The sequence below is a fragment of the Stylophora pistillata genome, chromosome 10 (genome assembly GCF_964205215.1).
Source record: "Stylophora pistillata chromosome 10, jaStyPist1.2, whole genome shotgun sequence".
Classification (NCBI taxonomy): Eukaryota; Metazoa; Cnidaria; class Anthozoa; order Scleractinia; family Pocilloporidae; genus Stylophora; species Stylophora pistillata.
Window position 1 is genome coordinate 7,264,548 of NC_142528.1, and position 18,523 is coordinate 7,283,070.

Here is an 18,523-nt window from a genome sequence, read left to right on the forward strand (position 1 = left end):
GACGGATAGAATGCAGCGAGTGAAAATTGGTGATACTTATTCGGATTGGATGAGCGTGAAGCGTGGTGTGCCCCAAGGCAGTGTCCTGGGACCCATGTTTTTCAACATGTTCCTCAATGACCTCATCTTTCACATTAAGTCTGTAAAACTAAACACTTATGCTGATGACTGCCAACTGCACACATCTGACGTAGACCCAGTAGCCTTGGAACAGCGGATCAATCATGATGTACAAATAGCAAACAAATGGTTCGAAGACAATGGGATGAAAGCCAACCCCGCTAAACACCAAGGGATGGTTCTTAGCAAAACCGATTACCCTTTCTCCTTCTCAACCACAAGATGCCTAACACTTTTTGGAATAATTCTTGATAATGAACTTAACTTCAAGGAACACATATTCTCTGTATATAAAAAAATAAATAATCAGTTCAGTGTCCTCAAAAGATTTGGCAAACTTATTTCTACCGAAATTATGCTTCGCCTTTATAAAATGTTTATGTTACCCCATTTTCACTACTGTTCAATGAGATGGCACTTTTGTAACTCAGAGGACTCTGTTAAACTGGACACCTTAAATAGACGTATTTTAAGATTTGTTTTAAAGGACTGGGACTCGAACTACGATGATCGTTTAGACAAGGCAGGTGTGTGTGGTTTAGCCAACAGGAGGATACAAAATATGATGATTTGTATATTCAACTGTCTCCATCTTGGTAAATATCCGTGCTATCTGAAACAACTAATCAAGCTAAGATCTACTGTTTACTCCCTAAGGGGCACGAATATTTTATCACTTCCTAAGCCGTTTACAACCACATATGGTCTAAATTCTTTTAGCTATTCATCTGTTAAGTATTGGGACTCCCTCCCTGACCACTTTAGAAAGACTGTAGACTATAGCGAATTTAAGAGCAAACTGTCAGTGCACAATTTCTGTTAATATTACATTTATATCACATATTATTATATTAACGATTATTATATTATTATATTATGAATTATTTTTATCTTTTAACCTGTTCTTGCTGTAATTTTAAAGTAGTAATTAGGATCGGAGATACTAGCTTATAAGCTAATCTAAAATCCGAGGATAAATAAAGTTTATGTATGTATGTATGTATGTATGTATGTATGTATGTATGTATGTATGTATGTATGTATGTATGTATGTATGTATGTATGTATGTATGTATGTATGTATGTATGTATGTATGTATGTATGTATGTATGTATGTATGTATGTATGTATGTATGTGGCGTAAATGTCGACTGCTTTCTCATCTGGTCGATAGCTCACTGTAGGTGCTTTTCGGGTTTCACTTTTCCTGCTGCTCCTGCAGTATATTTAAAAAACCCAAAATAGATTGCAGTGCCATGCATCTGGCTATTAATGAGGTGAAAAACCGGCCAACTTTAACTGGATGAAATAATCGTTTTAAATCTTATTTAACTTTTGAACGTTAGATTTGATTAATTATTTGGTAGTTTTGCTTTTTTGATACGTAGTTCACTTTTGATGTATTTTACTTTTAATTTGGCTGAGAAAATCGAGAATATCCTTTCTCTCGTAAACTCCTGTTTCAGAGCAAGCCTCCTAACAGTCATGTATAAGTGTGTCTCTCAGTAACGCTAGGATTGGTCGATTAAGTGGGCATTGTTCTGATGCAAAGCCCATAGGAGGTACCCTACCTTTCATACGGCATGCTCGCATCAACTGTCTTCTCACTTTCAGCACTGAAAGAAGAAAAAAAGACAGTTATGAATTACTGCAAAAAAAGCCACGACGATCTCCTCTTGCAAATGATTGACAGAATGAATGCTTATTGGCTTACCCGCCTGTGTAGAGAGGATTTTTACTTTCTTTGATGGTATTTCTTGCAGAGGTACTCATGCTATCACTGTTGATGTAAGACGAGACAAATTGGAAGAAACGATTCAATGAGAAGATAATTTAAGATTTGAAATTAAAAACAAACTAAATAGAAACAGGCATTCTTCTCTAAATTCGCTCTTAATCTCAACGAATCATGGTCAGTTAATAGTTTGACCTAGTGCTCATCTGAGATGTGGTTCTGTAGGATGATGGGAATTACTTCCTAACAGTAGAATGCACGTTATTTCCAAGGGACCACAACATTTCTTAGTGCTCCTAGTTTATGAGAACGCTTCAATTCGATTACTTTAAAGACAGATTCATACAACTTTTCTAGCTTCTTGGAAAAGATTTCCTGTGACACTTCTGTGGAAACACCCAAATATCGTGTTCTTTCTGTCACGGGGTTCTTTTAACCTTCCTCTTTTGATACTAAGTTATATCTCTTTGATCACTATTATCGCTGTCAACATTGATTAGAGTGTGGGGAGAAGTTGATACACTTAAATCACGATTATTAATGATCTATGTATTGTGTACATCAGTGAGTTTAAAGTAATGACTTTCTTTTTTTTTTTTTGGGAGGGTGTCTTGATAATGTTTGGTAAGATTGTAGCTTAATTTGAATCGACCACCCCTTTTTGGAGCTTGAAATGTTGCTAAACATGCGTGTGCCTTAAATAACGTTCATCAAGACCCACAGAAAGTCTGGATTTATTATGAAAGTAAAATACTCTTAATGAACTAAGCTTCGTGGAGAGATGACTCCTGTGCATTGTAAGCTCATCATTTGTACAATTGGTTGTCACTTTCCTTCACTGTTTCATCGCTGAAAGAAGACAATTCGGAATCACGTTTCGTGGAAAAGCTTTTAGTGTGATACCAGTAGTTTGGATTATATGGGTAAAAGTGGCAAACTAGTTTAACCTGTCGTTATAGATCCCTTGCAGGCTGGCATATGCATGACGATCATCATTTCTTTCATCATCATGGCCAGAACTGAAAGCGAAAAAACAAATGTGTTTGATTAAGTTATATTCTTCATATTCACACACATGTTTTAAGCCTCGTCGCCCAACCTCAACGCCGCATCGCGCTCGCTAATTTGAGGATTTACTGCAGATGCAAGAAGTGAAGTAGAAGCGAAACCAGGAAGTTTCATAGGTCTTACCTTGTGTTATGCACATACCTTGGGGTGGCGTAAACGTGGACTGCTTTCTCGTCTGGTCGAAAGCTCACTGTTGGTGCTTTCCGGCTTTCACTTTTCTTGCTACTCCTGCAATAAATTTAAAAAACCCAAAATAGATTGCAATTCCATGCACCTGGCCATCGATGAGGTGAAAAACCAGCTAGTTATAACTGGATGAAACAAAACGTTTGCTTCACTAATTGAGTGCAAATTTTTGTTTAGATTTTTCTTACAACTTTAAAGTTGTTATTCATAATCGTTGATGGCTGGGTTTTAAAGTAAGATCATATAGGCCACTTACGAGATATTCCTGTACTACTTTCTATGTATCCTTGCGAAGGAAGCAAAAGTTTTTAAAATGGCACTTCATATCTTAACTGAATTAGGTAAACCATGTAGCATTTTAAGGATGTAATATCGATAACAAACGGTTGAACTTACCGTTTTTTGTGAAAGCAAAACAAAGCTACTGCGACCATCACACAAATTACTACCAAAGATGCACTTAATGCAGCGATGAGGGAGGTGTTTGCTGCAGACTCGCTTTCATCGTCCAATGTATCCGAAAAACCTTCTCCTCTCGTCTTAGAGATGTCCTCAGTTCCGATGGTTGTTATGGGATGTGTTCCTTCTCGAGAGCTAAATCTGCTCCCTCTGGTAGAAGACATCTCTTGAGTAGTCTCTGCGCTTGATGACATTGTGGATGCTTTATCATTGTCAATTCTCTTATGAGTTGAGGCAAGGGTTGTACTTGGGGTCGTTTTGGCTGCTGTGTTTGGAAAAAATAGCATCGGTTGGAGGCATATGCAGAACATTCCAGACAAGGATTCCTGACCTAGCCTTTTTACTTTCACTTGATGGAATTAAACTACAATGTACTTGATTATGAGTTAGGGAGTATGTGGGAAAAGTCCGCCGGGAAGCAGATTATTCCGCCTAAAAATCGACAGTAAATAATACTATTGTTTTAGTAAAATCTTCTGGTCATTAAAAACGTAACAAGCCAGGTGCTTTTTTTTTTTTTTGTTTGGTATTGATTGCAACTGCACGCTGTCAGGCCATTTACTCTACTCACTAACTATCACGCAATAGATAGCGAGTACCTTAGCCAATCAGATTGTAACGTTCTAGTCAGAATGCAAGTTAGCTTAACAGCAGGGCTTCTGACTAATGATAGCTACTATGTGTTTTTAAATCAGCCAATTTTTAGGGCTGTACTCTACTGAGTAGCTCGTTAAAATGTAGAGCTGTTCGTGTAAACAGAATCTCTCATTTTATCACGTCCCTTCCCGTTTTAATTAGGATATGAATTATCAACAAAGTTGAAATGGTAAATTGGCCACCGTAACGATTACAAAAGCTGACGTTTCGAGCGTTAGCCCTTCGTCATGCGCTCCGACGAAGGGCTAACGCTCGAAACGTCGGCTTTTGTAATCGTTACGGTGGCCAATTTACCATTTCAACTTTGTTGATATATCCAAATTATTTCGTTACCCCCACCGACGCAGCCCCAAACAGTTTCTTTAGAAACTTTTAGCTTTCCCGTTTTAGTTTGAAAAAGTTAGAGGTTCATTTTCAAAATTAACTTCGAGAAAGTTAAGACTCGTGAGAAAAGTACAAATCGCAGTGGAGAAAACTGAGTACGAACCTTCGATAGGTTAGTCACAGTTTGGTTTTTGGTTTTTTTATTTTAGTACTAGAAATCATATCAAACTCCTCAATTACTTGTAAATACTAGCGTAATTTTGCCTTTTCTAACTACCTATCTCCGATCGCAAAAACCCTTGAAAAATAAAGCATACAGAGAATCAACTTTTCAAAAATGACGAAACGTAACAATAAAAGTGATCAGACGTGTTAACTTTTAGCATTTTTAAGGCTCACCTCTTATCCTTATTGCTTTATACGTGGCCTGAAATCCTTTGTCTGTCACAGTAGCATCTGAGCGAAAAACAACCGTAACATTATTACCACTGGATCTCATCTGTGGTGTGGACGTTTCGCAGACTGAACCAATCAAAACTTGTGTGCCATTGCTAAATGTTTCCTGCACGTTGACAAAGTCGTAGTCGCAACCATCCCGCTCTAAACTGACGTCTTCAAAAGTGATCAGAATAGCGTAATTCCAAGGGACTTCAATGTGCCACTTGCACCAGGCCTTGTTGTTGTACTTCAGTGGATAGTATGGACTCCAGAATGTGCCATTCAATGCTGTCATTGTCCATGCGCACTCTTATCAAGTGTAAGGAAAAGTAAGTTAAAAAATATATATATAAACGTTGTCGAATAGCTCTTCCTCGCTAAGTGAATTCTACTGAGCTAAAGGGTGGAAATATTGCATTGAGTCCCCAAAGTTAGCGTTTTAACTCTTATATAAATTAGTAAGCCTTCAAACTTTACCTTGCTAAGTAAGGTTCGGAGTTTTGGAGACAATCGCCTTAATTGTCCTTACGAGGATTTCGTGTCGATGACGTCCTTTACTTGGTCCATTAGTCCAGGCTAAAGTAAGGGAATTTTTTCTGTCGATCGTCGCAGGCAGGTTTATGAGGTGAGAAACAAGATAAGGAGGTCGAAAACCGATTGGGTAACACAGGTGAAGAGTGAACTGATCCACTGAGGACCAATTCACTTGATGAAATTTTAGTGGTATTCTAGGAACTGAGTGGTTGGCCTTCAAAATCAATCCAATCAGAGAGCTTAGAACAGATAGGAAGGAGGCCTATCCTTCCTTCTCCGATTCTGTTTCCTTTTAACAAAATTAAAGCATGAGAAGCTCGACCTAAGCGGGAATCAAGCGGAATCGTGTGGCTTTCGCCCCGGGCCTTTGTGTGACTACAATTGCCTGTTTTGCTCTAAGAGGAGGGAAGAGACTGTCATACCGGTTACGAAATTTGCAGAAATTCGTAAACCTGTCGCAGTTGACACCTAAATATGGCAAACGTAATAAGGGGCTTCATTTCTCAACTCATTTCATTCGGAGTGAGCGTTTCAGCCCATCACATATTTTTATCATGGCTAGTCGCTACAAATCACGACCAGGGCCCAGTTGTTCGAAGGCCGATTAGCGCTAACCCTGGGTTAGATTGTTATTCCGGTTACTATGTTTCTCTGTTCAAAACCCGTTTTGGGATAGTTTTCCAATTCTTTCTAAAGCATTCAGTCATCAAACTGCAGACAAATGAAATTAAACTGAATTTCAAGTTTCTATTAGAGCTTTCAGATCTGAATCAAATTTTACACTAACTCTGGGGTATCTTAATCAACCTTTAAACAACCTGGCCCAGAAATTGGTGATAAAAGAGCCTGGTACCTCTATAATAACAGTAATATATTTTCGGTGGGTAGAGGTCGGCTCCATACGGATATGGGAACGAATTCTCGTCTTGATTAACAAGATCTTCTGTGTCATATATGATGTATTCTCTCTTATGTATGGTGTACAGAACGGCTTGGCAATGTCGTCTAAACGCCATCAGGTAAAAGGGAGACGCAAAAGGAAGCTCGATTGGCCCTTTATATCCGTCTTTGGTGCTCTTGCAGCAAAAGTATATCTTTGTGTCTTGATTAAATACTCCTTCTGGAAGAACGCCGCGATGAGCATTTTTGTTTCTTCCATCTTCGTCATCCCAATATACCCACCCACTCAACAATCCATCTGGACAATCGTGGCCTTTCTGATAAATGCAGTACTCCCCCGCAGGCCATCGAGGTCGGTTTCTTTCTACTGTTTCTGTTGAGTTGTCCTTTATGCAGAAATACTGTTTGACATCACCCGCCGAGACCCGGCCTTTGAGCTGTGAGTTCGGCGAGACAGTAGTATCACTTCCAAAGTCTTCAAGATCCTGGTAGATGTATCCTGTTTGCCAATGAAATCCATTTCCTCCTGGACAACCACTTTTAGGCATAGGTAGTCCATACCTTCCTGACGGCCACTTGGTAGCACCGCAAACTATGGAGAATTAAGATAATGTTTTTGCACGTCACCGGCCGTATTTATTCCGGCTTATTTCAGAGGCAACATTTCGAGTCGATTCCTGTTCAATCTGTCCCGTCCTAACTTATATAGATAGTTGAAAACCCTTCGCATGGATTAATTTTCAACAACGTCTCATACAAAAGAAATTGTGGCAAGTTCTTTGAGTGCCAAGGTCTTACTAATTCTGAACATTGTGCTCGACAGTGGAGAAGCTCAATGAACGCGGAAATGTCGCTCTTTACAACAAACACGTCTTCCTGTTTTACGATACAACTAAGTTCGATAGCATTTGTACGGAGCGCATTCGACGAAGCCATTCTTACGTGGCAGACATTGAGTCATTACGTGGTTGCAGTATGCATAATAAGTCATCATTTTTTCGGCACGCTACTCTATGATTTAACATTTTACAGCGCCAACCCGCTGGGTTTATCTAATCAAAAATCATTTGTTAAGGAAGAAAATATTCATCTTATGAGGAAGGTCGCATTCTTTTTAGTTTTGAATTCCTCTCGTCGAATTTTACGATTCAGGGTGGCACTGCCTCTATGATAATAAAATCCTAAACCCGGGAGAAGTGATTCTTAGATTTTTACTACTTTAAAGTTATCGCTCGAAGAATCTGCGCACAAGCCTCCTTCAATTTCAACAAGTGGTCTCAAAGTTATTTTACTGTAGCTCGTTGAAATATGCCGTGCCTTTCAAAGTTTACCGTTACAAAATCAGTCCCTGTTAATAGATTTGTTCAATTTTGTATCCACAATTCAGACCATAGATACTAAAACGTAGAAATGTTGTTGTGATACCGTCCGCGTCAAACGTGAAAGTAAACAAGTTTGAGCACATACCTTCGAAAGTAAGACAGCTGAGACACAGAAATCTTATTGCTCTTTGAAGAACGTTTAGATTTCGCGATTGCAACAAAGTGTCAATCATATTTTGTCCTTTTCATCGGTTCTTCGTTGTGTAAAATCTAGTTACACGGGCTTGAAAGTAACTACAATTTTATCTGTTCGAGCCAACCCTAGATGATTTATGCGTGACCTTGTAGATATATAAACAAAGCAAAGAGGAAATTAGTCTCAGTAATTTATAATGAGCACGTTCTTAAATATCCGTGACTTCCTGACGTTACTTCCTTTTCTAGAGCTGGCTGCTCACGTTTCAATCAATTGCTTCCAGGACCTTCCGACTTGATGGAAGATACATTATTTGAAGAGGGACGGGATTTTCCCATTTTTCTCGCGACTTTGGTATTCTTTCTTTCATTTTTTTTAATATTTTTATTTTAGTTTATATAGTCTTATCAAATGTTTAAGCAAATTTAATTTAATCATTTAGAAAGTTCCGCATTGTGTTTAAATGGCAGAAATCTACCCAATGCTATCCGTGTTCATTCATTTGAATCTTGGACCCTGATCTCGTGTCTAGAAATCACAAAAAGGAGAAACTTTAATTGTGTGTTGAGTGCGAATGTCAAATTACTAAGATACTCAGAAAAAAAACAAAAATAAGTAGCACTGGAAGACCTCGGGTCAAAATTGAGTCAAGATCGGAATTAATAATAATAATAATAATAATAATAATAATAATAATAACGAATTTTTATACAGGATTGAAAACCCATCAGTGTGTAACACTGTTGTCCTTGGGGTCCTGTCAAAATAATAAATAAATAAATAAAATAAAACTTAACAAGATATAATCATTGATCTTAAGGTCTAGAAAAGCATACAATAAAATAAAATGCTCTGAAAAAGGATACCTATAACCACGTTTAGATCGAATTTTTAACTAAAATAATCTCGCAATTTGTTCTTAAATTTCAGTCTCGAATCTAACGACCTTAGTTCAGCAGGCAGGTTGTTGAAAGTCTTTGCTCCTTGGTAATAGAAGCTCTTTTTACCAAATTCTAAACGTACTTTGGGTAATTTCACTGATATACCGTTATTCTTAGTGGCCTTAGAATGAACCAGTCTTTCGAAGTAGTTCTTAAAGGGTGTGCAAACATTATTCAAACATCATTCTATTGTGGGCTGATTACGAATCAACTTAACGGCCTGCTCCCAGTTGGCTTGTTAGCTCAATTGGTAGAGCGCTGCACTAGTATCGCAGAGGTCAGTGGTTCCAATCCCGTACAGGCCTGATTTTTTTCAGGTCTGATTTTCGCTCTTGCAGAAATAGCGCTATCTACTGCGAAGGATCGTGCATCATACGTATTTAATACCGCAGTTCAAAATATATGAACTTCATATATTCATTGTATCCGAAAGTGGTCATATTATTGTTATTGTTGTTGCGTTGTACCAACGTGCGGAAACACTCGATAATTCGGGCCAATTTCCTGTACCGGTGATAAGAAACCACGAACATAACTAATCGGGTTCGCTCCAGCTAGCAGCAGACTGGCAAATGAAGAAGTACAAGTAGTGTAGGAGACGTTGGCCGACCTAAATTGCAGCGTTCTCGAAGCTTCGCCCGGTTTGTTGACGGCAACTGACGCGCTTTTTTCCTCTGGATCTCCATCTGTAGGTCGAAGCAAGCGTTTAGCCCTTGGCCTAGATTGAAAGGCGTCTTGTATTTCCTTCTGATTATTGATGTAATTTACTGTTTCTTATATATTCTGACTTTTATAATCTGTAGTAACCTCTTGAAATAGTGCGAATAAAGAGTTTCAGTTCAGTTTTTAGCTTCTTCTACTTTCTCAGTTGCTCGCTGAAACTTTAACAACCGCTCAAACAATCTAGCGTTCGTGTCGTTGGCGTAGCAGTTGACGTCTATGTTAAGCGTAGATTCTATAATTTCAACGAAATTGTGAGAAGTTTTCCCAAAAATATATACTCTATCTTTACCAGGGCACAACGATGAACATGTGAAACATTTCGAGCTCTCATTGACAAATTTCTTCAGTGTTTCTCTTAACATCCACATTTTCGCGTGAAACCTTACGTCATTCAGATTTTCTGGTATGTGATTGGTCTGTTCAATAGACCGCGACCAAACCGCAAGGACAATGAGAAAGGAATGTAGTTCGGTTGTCAGCAGCCGTTCTTTCGAGGGAGCGTTGCGTGACATCCAAAAAAACGGCTGCGAGGGAGACTATGATAAGAATGGCGTCCTCATTCTCAAACCAGTTGCCCTTAACCGCAACATTACAAAGCCGATGAACGTTGGATCCAAATCATCAATGTTTAAATCTGTATCCATCGCTGAAGTTGAGGGTTGTCCTTTCGTCGCGATATCAGTAAGGGTGTCGCTCAGTGAATTCTACCGCGTTGAAGGGTGAAATATTGCACTGAGTACCCAAAGTTAGCGTTTTAACATAGATAGAATTTTTAAGCCTTTTTCCTTCTTGAAAATGAAGGTATACTTGATCCATTAGTCCAGGCTAAAATAAGGGAATTTTTTCTTTCGATCGTCGCAGGCAGGCTTATTGGTTAGGAAACTAGGTAAGGGGGTTCGAAAACCGATTGGGTGATACAGGTGAAGAGTGAACATCCAGGACAAATTCAAATGATGAAATTTTAGTGGTATTCTAGGATGGAAACTGAGTGGTTGGCCTTTAAAATCAATCCAATAGGAGAGTTTAGAAAGGATAGGAAGGAGGCCTATCCTTCCTTCTTTGATTCTGTTTCCTTTTAACAAAATTAAAGCATGAAAGTGAGGGGGGGCAGGGGCGTCAGAGTCTCACGCTTCCCGTGTCACGTTCTCCCGCCTCCTGTACTTTTGTGCCCCTTTGCCTCCCGACTCGCGCCCTTCATTGTGTTGCTCCCATCTTTAGGTTAATCAAGAGGATCAGAAACCCGGGTTTAACTTTCAAACTGTGCCAAAACTTAATATTCTCCTTCATTTTATGGCCTCCAACTGAATCGCTTTCTTTGCTGGAGATTTTCGACAGCTACGTGTACAGCTTACTAGACACTATACATGTCATGCCATCTCATGACCAATGACGTAATCAAATTGAAGGGATCTCCAAATTCACCGGAAGTAAAGATGTTTTTCCAGCCCGAGTACAAATTTACGTTTTCTTGCCTCCGAAATTTTCTTTAATTAAGCATTGGTGGATGTAAAATGGAAATTTCAAAACTTTGCTAGATAGGTGTTTTTGACTGAATAATACCCATTATTACACGACTCGGGCAGTCAGAGGGCCAATAACTAAAATCAACCAATCAAAATGCTCTATTGCCGGTCCAATATTCTCTCAGTATTGGACCGGGCACTGTCCCGAATGGTCCCGAATGATACCACACTTGTGTCCCTTTGAACTTCAGTCGTGTAATAAATCTCTTATTAACCAAGCTTGCTCGGGACCGTACTGGAAGAATATCGGCCCTCGGTCTTTTTTGTACGGACCTCGCTGCGCTCGGTCCGTACTGTCAAGACCTCGGGCCGATATTCTCCCAGTGCGGCCCTCGCGCTTGGTTAATAAGATATATGTAATAAACAACAAAGTATCACCTTATTTATTTCCACCCTACCACATATTTTATCATGGCTAATTGTTACAAACCAGAACTTGATGATAACTGAAGCCTAGTACCTCTGTAATAACAGTAATATATTTGCGGCCGGCGGAAGTCGGCTCCATACGGATACGGGAACGATTTGTCGTCTGCATTATCATCATCTTCTGTATCATATATGATGTGTTCTTTCTTATGAATGGTATATAGAACTTCTTGGCAATGTGGTTTAAACGCCATCAAGTAAAAGGGAGATGCAAAAGGAAGCTCGATTGGTTCTTTATATCCGTTAAAGGTGTTCTGACAGCAAAAGTATATCTTTGTGTTTCGATTAAATTCTCCTTCTGGAAGAACGCCGCCATGAGCATTTTTGTTTCTTCTGTCTTCGTCATCCCAAAATACCCACCCACTCAACAGTCCATATGGACAGCTGTAGCCTTTCTTATAGATGCAGTACTCCCCCGCAGGCCATTGGGGTCGGTTTCTTTCTACTGTTGCTGTTGAGTCGTCTTTTATGCAGAAATACTGTTCGACATCACCCGCCGAGACCCGGCCTCTGAGCTGTGAGTTCGGCGAGACAGTAGTAGCACTTCTATCGTCTTCAAGATCCTGGTAGATGTATCCTGTTTGCCAATCAAATCCATTTGCCGCTGGACAACCACTTTTAGGCATAGGTAGTCCATACCTTCCTGACGGCCACAAGGTAGCACAGCAAACTATGGAGAATTAAGATAATGGTTTAGCACGTCACCGGCCGTGTTTACTCCGGCTTATTTCAGAGGCAACGTTTATTTCGAGTCGATTCCTGTTCAATCTATCCCGTCCGAACTCACATAGATAGTTGAAAACCCTTCGCATGGATTAATTTTCAACGTCTCATGCGAAAGAAATTGTGGCAAAGTCTTGTAAAGGATACTTCAAGTAGATTTTTGCAAAGGTCTAAATAATTCTGAACATTGTGCTCGGCAGTAGAGAGGCTCAACGAATGCGAAAATGTCGCTTTTTACGACAAACGCGTCGTCCTGTTTTAAGATACAACTGAATTCGATAGCATTAAGACGGAGCACTGTTTGACGAAGTCATTTCTTGCGTGACAGACATTGAGTAATTACGCTGCTGCAATATGCCTAATAAGTAATAATTTTATGCGGCTGTGCTTGTTTTGGCACCCGCTGGGTTTAACTAATTAAAAATAACTTGTTAAGAAAGAAAATATTTATCTTATGAGGAAAGTCACATTCTTTTTAGTTTTGAATTCCTCTCGTCGAACTTTACGATTTCAGGTGGCACTGCTTTAATAATAATGAAACATCAGACTCGGGAGAAGTTATTCATAGATTTTTACTACCTTAATGTTAAACAACAACAAACATATGAAACATATGTGTGAACTGCGGTTATGAGACGTATATGAGAACGATCCTTCGCAGTAAAGCACTATTTGAGCAATAGTGAAAATCAGACCTGAAAAAAATTTCAGGCCTGTACGGGATTCGAACCACTGACCTCTGCGATACTAGTGCAGCGCTCTACCAATTGAGCTAACAAGCCAACTGGGAGCAGGCCATCAAATTAATTCGATATAAACCCGTAGATGATAAATCAAACAACAACAAACATATGAAACATATGTGTGAACTGCGGTTATGAGACGTATATGAGAACGATCCTTCGAAGTAAAGCACTATTTGAGCAATAGTGAAAATCAGACCTGAAAAAAATTTCAGGCCTGTACGGGATTCGAACCACTGACCTCTGCGATACTAGTGCAGCGCTCTACCAATGGAGCTAACAAGCCAACTGGGAGCAGGCCATCAAATTAATTCGATATAAACCCGTAGATGATAAATCAAACAACAACAAACATATGAAACATGTGTGAACTGCGGTTATGAGACGTATATGAGAACGATCCTTCGCAGTAAAGCACTATTTGAGCAATAGTGAAAATCAGACCTGAAAAAAATTTCAGGCCTGTACGGGATTCGAACCACTGACCTCTGCGATACTAGTGCAGCGCTCTACCAATTGAGCTAACAAGCCAACTGGGAGCAGGCCATCAAATTAATTCGATATAAACCCGTAGATGATAAATCAAACAACAACAAACATATGAAACATGTGTGAACTGCGGTTATGAGACGTATATCAGAACGATCCTTCGCAGTAAAGCACTATTTGAGCAATAGTGAAAATCAGACCTGAAAAAAATTTCAGGCCTGTACGGGATTCGAACCACTGACCTCTGCGATACTAGTGCAGCGCTCTACCAATTGAGCTAACAAGCCAACTGGGAGCCAGCCATCAAATTAATTCGATATAAACCCGTAGATGATAAATCAAACAACAACAAACATATGAAACATGTGTGAACTGCGGTTATGAGACGTATATGAGAACGATCCTTCGCAGTAAAGCACTATTTGAGCAATAGTGAAAATCAGACCTGAAAAAAATTTCAGGCCTGTACGGGATTCGAACCACTGACCTCTGCGATACTAGTGCAGCGCTCTACCGTACAGGCCTGAAATTTTTTTCAGGTCTGATTTTCACTATTGCTCAAATAGTGCTTTACTGCGAAGGATCGTTCTCATATACGTACCTTAATGTTATCGGTCGAAGCATTTACGTAGAAGCTCCTTCAGTTTCAACCAATGGTCTCAAAGTTATTTTACTGTAGCTCGTTGAAATATGCCGCGTCTTTCAAAGTTGACCGTTATAAAATCAGTCGCTGTCAATAGATTTGTTCAATTTTTATCCAAAATTCAGACCATAGATACTAAAGAGTAGAAATGTTGTTGTGATACCATCTGCGTCAAACGTGAAAGAAAACAAGTCTCAGTACATACCTTCGAAAATAAAACAGCTGAGACACAGAAATCTAATTGTTCTGTTTAAATGTCGCGATATCACCAAAGTGTGAATCATATTTTGTCCTTTTCATCGGTTCTTCGTTGTGTAAAATCTATTTACACAGGCTTGAACGTAACTACAATGATTTTATCCGTTCGAGCCAACCGTAGATGATTTGTGCGTGACCTTGTAGATATTTAAACAAAGCAAAGAGGAAACCAGTCTCGTAATTTATAGAGTTTGACTAATGGTCGTGGGTCGTGGGTACAAGTCGTGGGTCGTGGGTGTGGGTGTGGGTGTGGGTAAAAGTCGTGGGTGTGGTTAATACTTAATGATAAAAATAACCATTTAAAATATTAAATATAATAATACATAAATTTTATACAACCCTTTCATTCATTAATTTGACTGTTCTTTCTTCTAGTTATTTTATTTTGTTTATTCAATTTACCCTACTTTACGTCTATTTTTATCTGTTATCTCACTGTCAATGAAATTAGTTTCAGTTTCGCGACGGGAAGAGAGATAAATCTTGTAATTACATTAAATTAGTTTCACAACACGATAATTCCGGATCTGTCACCAGCGCGATCGCCGACGAGCGTCCATTGGTCGGCTACTCTGGGATTTGATTTTTCCCTTTTTCTGCTTTCTAGGGTAGTTGTCAAGGGAAATCCACAGGACATTCTTTTGTTCTCTTGCGGTTTTCAAACCCCAGACGATAAAACTTTCCCGAGGTAATTTACGTAGGGAAAAGTCGGTGACACTTGCAAATTTGAGTTTCCCTAGGGAAACTGTCAACAATTCAAGTTTCCCTTGGACAAAACCCTGTAGTGTGACTACAGCTAATATCGCGTTTACGATCCTCCACTGTCGAGCACACATATAACCTCTGCCACCAGTCTGGCAGAGGTTATGTGTGTGCCTTTTGAGTCAGTCGACTTGTGCACAATCAGTTTTCCTTTGTGTATAAAGTGTGCAATTACCAGATTTATCTATCATTCTTTTGTCATTGATGTTGTCAGACGAGATCTCGGAATTTCTGTTCCTTGGCCCCTGACTTTAGCCGCAAATATAGAATTCACGGGCGCTGTCGCAATTTTAACGTTATAGTACTTCTACTATATGAAATAATTTTTGGTACAATCGTACAAAGCAACTCGGGTGTCTCGTTAACACAGACCTCGAAAACGCAGAACGCAGACCGCAGACCGCAGACCGCAGACCGCAGACCGCAGACCGCAGACCGCACAACTCGAAAAACGTGTACACAGTGTGTAATTACAAGATTTATCTCTCTTCCCTTTGTTATCAAACGAGATCTCGGAATACGTCGCGAAACTGAAACTTGACAGTGAGATAACAGACAAAAATAGACGTACAGTAGGGTAAATTGAAAAAACAAAATAAAATAACTAGAAGAAAGAACAGTTAAATTAATGAATGACAGGGTTGTATAAAATCTATGTATTATTTTATTTAATATTTTAAATGGTTATTTTTATTATTAAGTATTAACCACACCCACGACTTTTACCCACACCCACACCCACGACCCACGACTTGTACCCACGACGCACGACCCACGACACACGACCCGCGACCCACGACCCACGACCAACGACCCACGACCCACGACCCACGACCCACGACCATTAGTCAAACTCTAATTTATAATGATCACGTTCTTAAATGTCCCTTTGCCCTTTTGCCCTTGTTCTTCCTGTTCAAAAGTTCTCACGCATGTCCTAAAAATAGGTGTTAGATGAAGTCTTTTTTTGTTTAACCAATCCGGTTGGAACGTTAGAAAACCAAACTTTTTAGCCTCATTTTGTGTTTGAAATAAGGGATCTCCTCCATCCTTAGTGGAATGGCGGCGCACAAGTTGATTTTTCTCAGGTGAAAGCCAACGTCACTCTAGAATGCTGGAAATCTCAAAACTTCTTACTTCTGACCTCAAACTACTAACTGCGGTTTGACGTTTGTGGTTGACACACCAAACGTGGACCTAAAACCCCCTAATGTTATCTTAAAATTATACGTATGATTATACGTATCTACAACCGCAGTTCAAAATATATGAACTTCATATATTCATTGTAACTTAAAATTATGAATTATAACCTATTTGTGAACAGATTCCTTTGCGAGGGAACAAAAAATTGATTAGAGGTTTTTGAGTCCTTGCTTTCAACATTTGGCTACGTGGCGCACTTTGTAATTACACCCAACTACTAGCCTTAGTTAAGATTTTTCCCGGGGTATACTGGGCATAATTTTATATGAGATCCAGTTCGCGAGCTTCAACGAGTTCCATTGAGGATTAGAAGGTTCTTATAGAGCAAAATATCATATAATCTCTTTTATAAAGCCCGATATTGAAACCCAACCTAGAAAAAGTAAAGTTCAGTTTGAGACTCTAGAAGGATGCATTCAGGTATTCTCCTATAACGCAACTTCCATCCCCAATCATGGCAGCAAAGCCCAAACTACGCTTAGAACTGCCAAAGCAACAGTAACCCTTCATAGATAGGACTGATGCTTTCAGCCTCTTCTACACTCTGTATAACATCATCCATGCTGGAACGAGAGATAATAATTTCAAAAACATAAGCTCATGCTACGCTTAAAACTAGCCAGAACTGAACAGCTATCATCACTGCTAAAAGTATTTACCTTTCATACAGAATGTTCTCATTTTCATCTTGTCTTGTTTCGATACTGAAAATGGAACGGAAATTGAAAACGTCAGTGTCGCTCTATTTTATCACTGGCAGATCACGGAGTACTTGTTATGTGATACTCTCGCTTGACTCTCAGTGTACTATAATTTAGATGGAGCATTAAAATCAGTCGGATTTAGCAGTGCGCATTTACAAAAGTAGCTCTTTTTTCTCGTATTTTCCTTGGAATTTAGAGAATTTACTTTAGTGGAGAGCAGAAAAGCGGTAAACCTGCAGGAAAACCGTGGGTTTAAGGGCGAGATTCAAAGAAAACGTAACCCACTTGTAATACTCTGCCCAGGAATCGAACTTGTGTCACAATTATGATGGCTGAGCGCTCCCACTGCATGTAGTAAAGGGAGGAAGCACATTGCAAAATGATAAAGACGTGACCATTATTTTCGATGAATCTTTGAGATCATATGATGACATCAAATTTTGTTGTGCAGTGGTGAATTTGTTTCGCCAAGCTATTGTGCTAATTTCAAAGAACTATTGGTTACATAAATGGTTGGGTTGGTTTATTAAAAATATTATTACTATTTATTATTATAACTTGATGAGGGCAAGCGTGGGCCTGGGATTTCCTTTGTCATGAACTCACCCTGTGGACTTGAGAAAGTCTGAAATGATGTACAGTTGCCTACAGGCATGTCCTTGGGTTCACTCTGTTTTGCTTTTGGTCTTAAACAGGATCTCCGTAAATTTGATACACATTCTAAGCTTGGAATAAGATACCATGTAAATGGCATTATCGGTGCTGACATTGCGTAGTTTTTTTCTTTTTTTTTCACTGTAAATAACAGTTTTACATCAAGCCAAAATGCCCCAACTCCACTGAAATATGTGGCTTGAGGTAATAAAGAAGGCTGCTTATTTCAACTACTGTTTCTCGCTTAAACTGTCAGCTATTAGCAAAAATTTTCGGTCAATTTTGGTTGAAAGAGGTGGAGAGGGAGAGGATGACATTGTTAACTTCGATAGTAATCTTGCAGTCTGTGAATGCATCCTATCGTGAATACAGAACAGAAATAACTTTAAAGAGCGCAAAAATTCCCTGCTGCATACTAAGATGTAAATTTGCGGCATAAGTTTCAGTCATAAGAGTTAAATTATCATTATAAAAGTTGTAACCACAATCTGAATTGTTTATTTCCCTTTCCTTTACGCAAACAGCTCAGATATTACGTCAGGACGTTTACTGAGACTGGACATCCAATCAGAGAGGCGAGCGAGATCAAAAAGATGACCAGTCTCCTTAGCAGTTATTGGTTGGTCTCTTCTCGCAAAGCAGGATAAAAGGGGTTGCAAGGCACGACCAAATGACGGCTGCAAATGAGGTTATATAATGACACGTGCTCCTATTTGTTAAGGGCTGAAAATAGTTTCTATGAAACTAATTCTTTTTTCAATTTATGAACAATTGGCAGTTGTACT

General features: G+C 39.2%; 1 protein-coding gene across 11 annotated transcripts in view; it reads right to left on the minus strand.

The window, feature by feature from the left end:
- The window catches only part of LOC111333561 (uncharacterized), a 48,549-nt gene that overhangs the window by 4,727 nt on the left and 25,299 nt on the right, over positions 1 to 18,523 (minus strand). Inside the window, exons 1-9 of one of the 11 annotated variants that reach the window (XM_088737192.1) lie at positions 14,360 to 14,511; positions 7,890 to 8,085; positions 6,376 to 7,014; positions 4,950 to 5,297; positions 3,507 to 3,834; positions 3,066 to 3,152; positions 2,804 to 2,875; positions 1,836 to 1,901; positions 1,693 to 1,737 (exon numbers count right to left, since the gene is read on the minus strand). In XM_088737192.1, the coding sequence (XP_088593318.1) occupies positions 1,693 to 1,737; positions 1,836 to 1,901; positions 2,804 to 2,875; positions 3,066 to 3,152; positions 3,507 to 3,834; positions 4,950 to 5,297; positions 6,376 to 7,014; positions 7,890 to 7,977 (1,673 nt within the window). In that variant the 5' untranslated portion in view covers positions 7,978 to 8,085; positions 14,360 to 14,511. Of the gene's footprint in view, positions 1 to 1,692; positions 1,738 to 1,835; positions 1,902 to 2,439; positions 2,706 to 2,803; positions 2,876 to 3,065; positions 3,153 to 3,506; positions 3,835 to 4,949; positions 5,298 to 6,375; positions 7,015 to 7,889; positions 9,014 to 11,587; positions 12,227 to 14,112; positions 14,242 to 14,359; positions 14,567 to 17,039; positions 17,083 to 18,523 lie in introns of those variants that run through there. The other 10 variants (XM_088737191.1, XM_088737193.1, XM_088737196.1 and 7 more) reach the window with 10 other exon arrangements.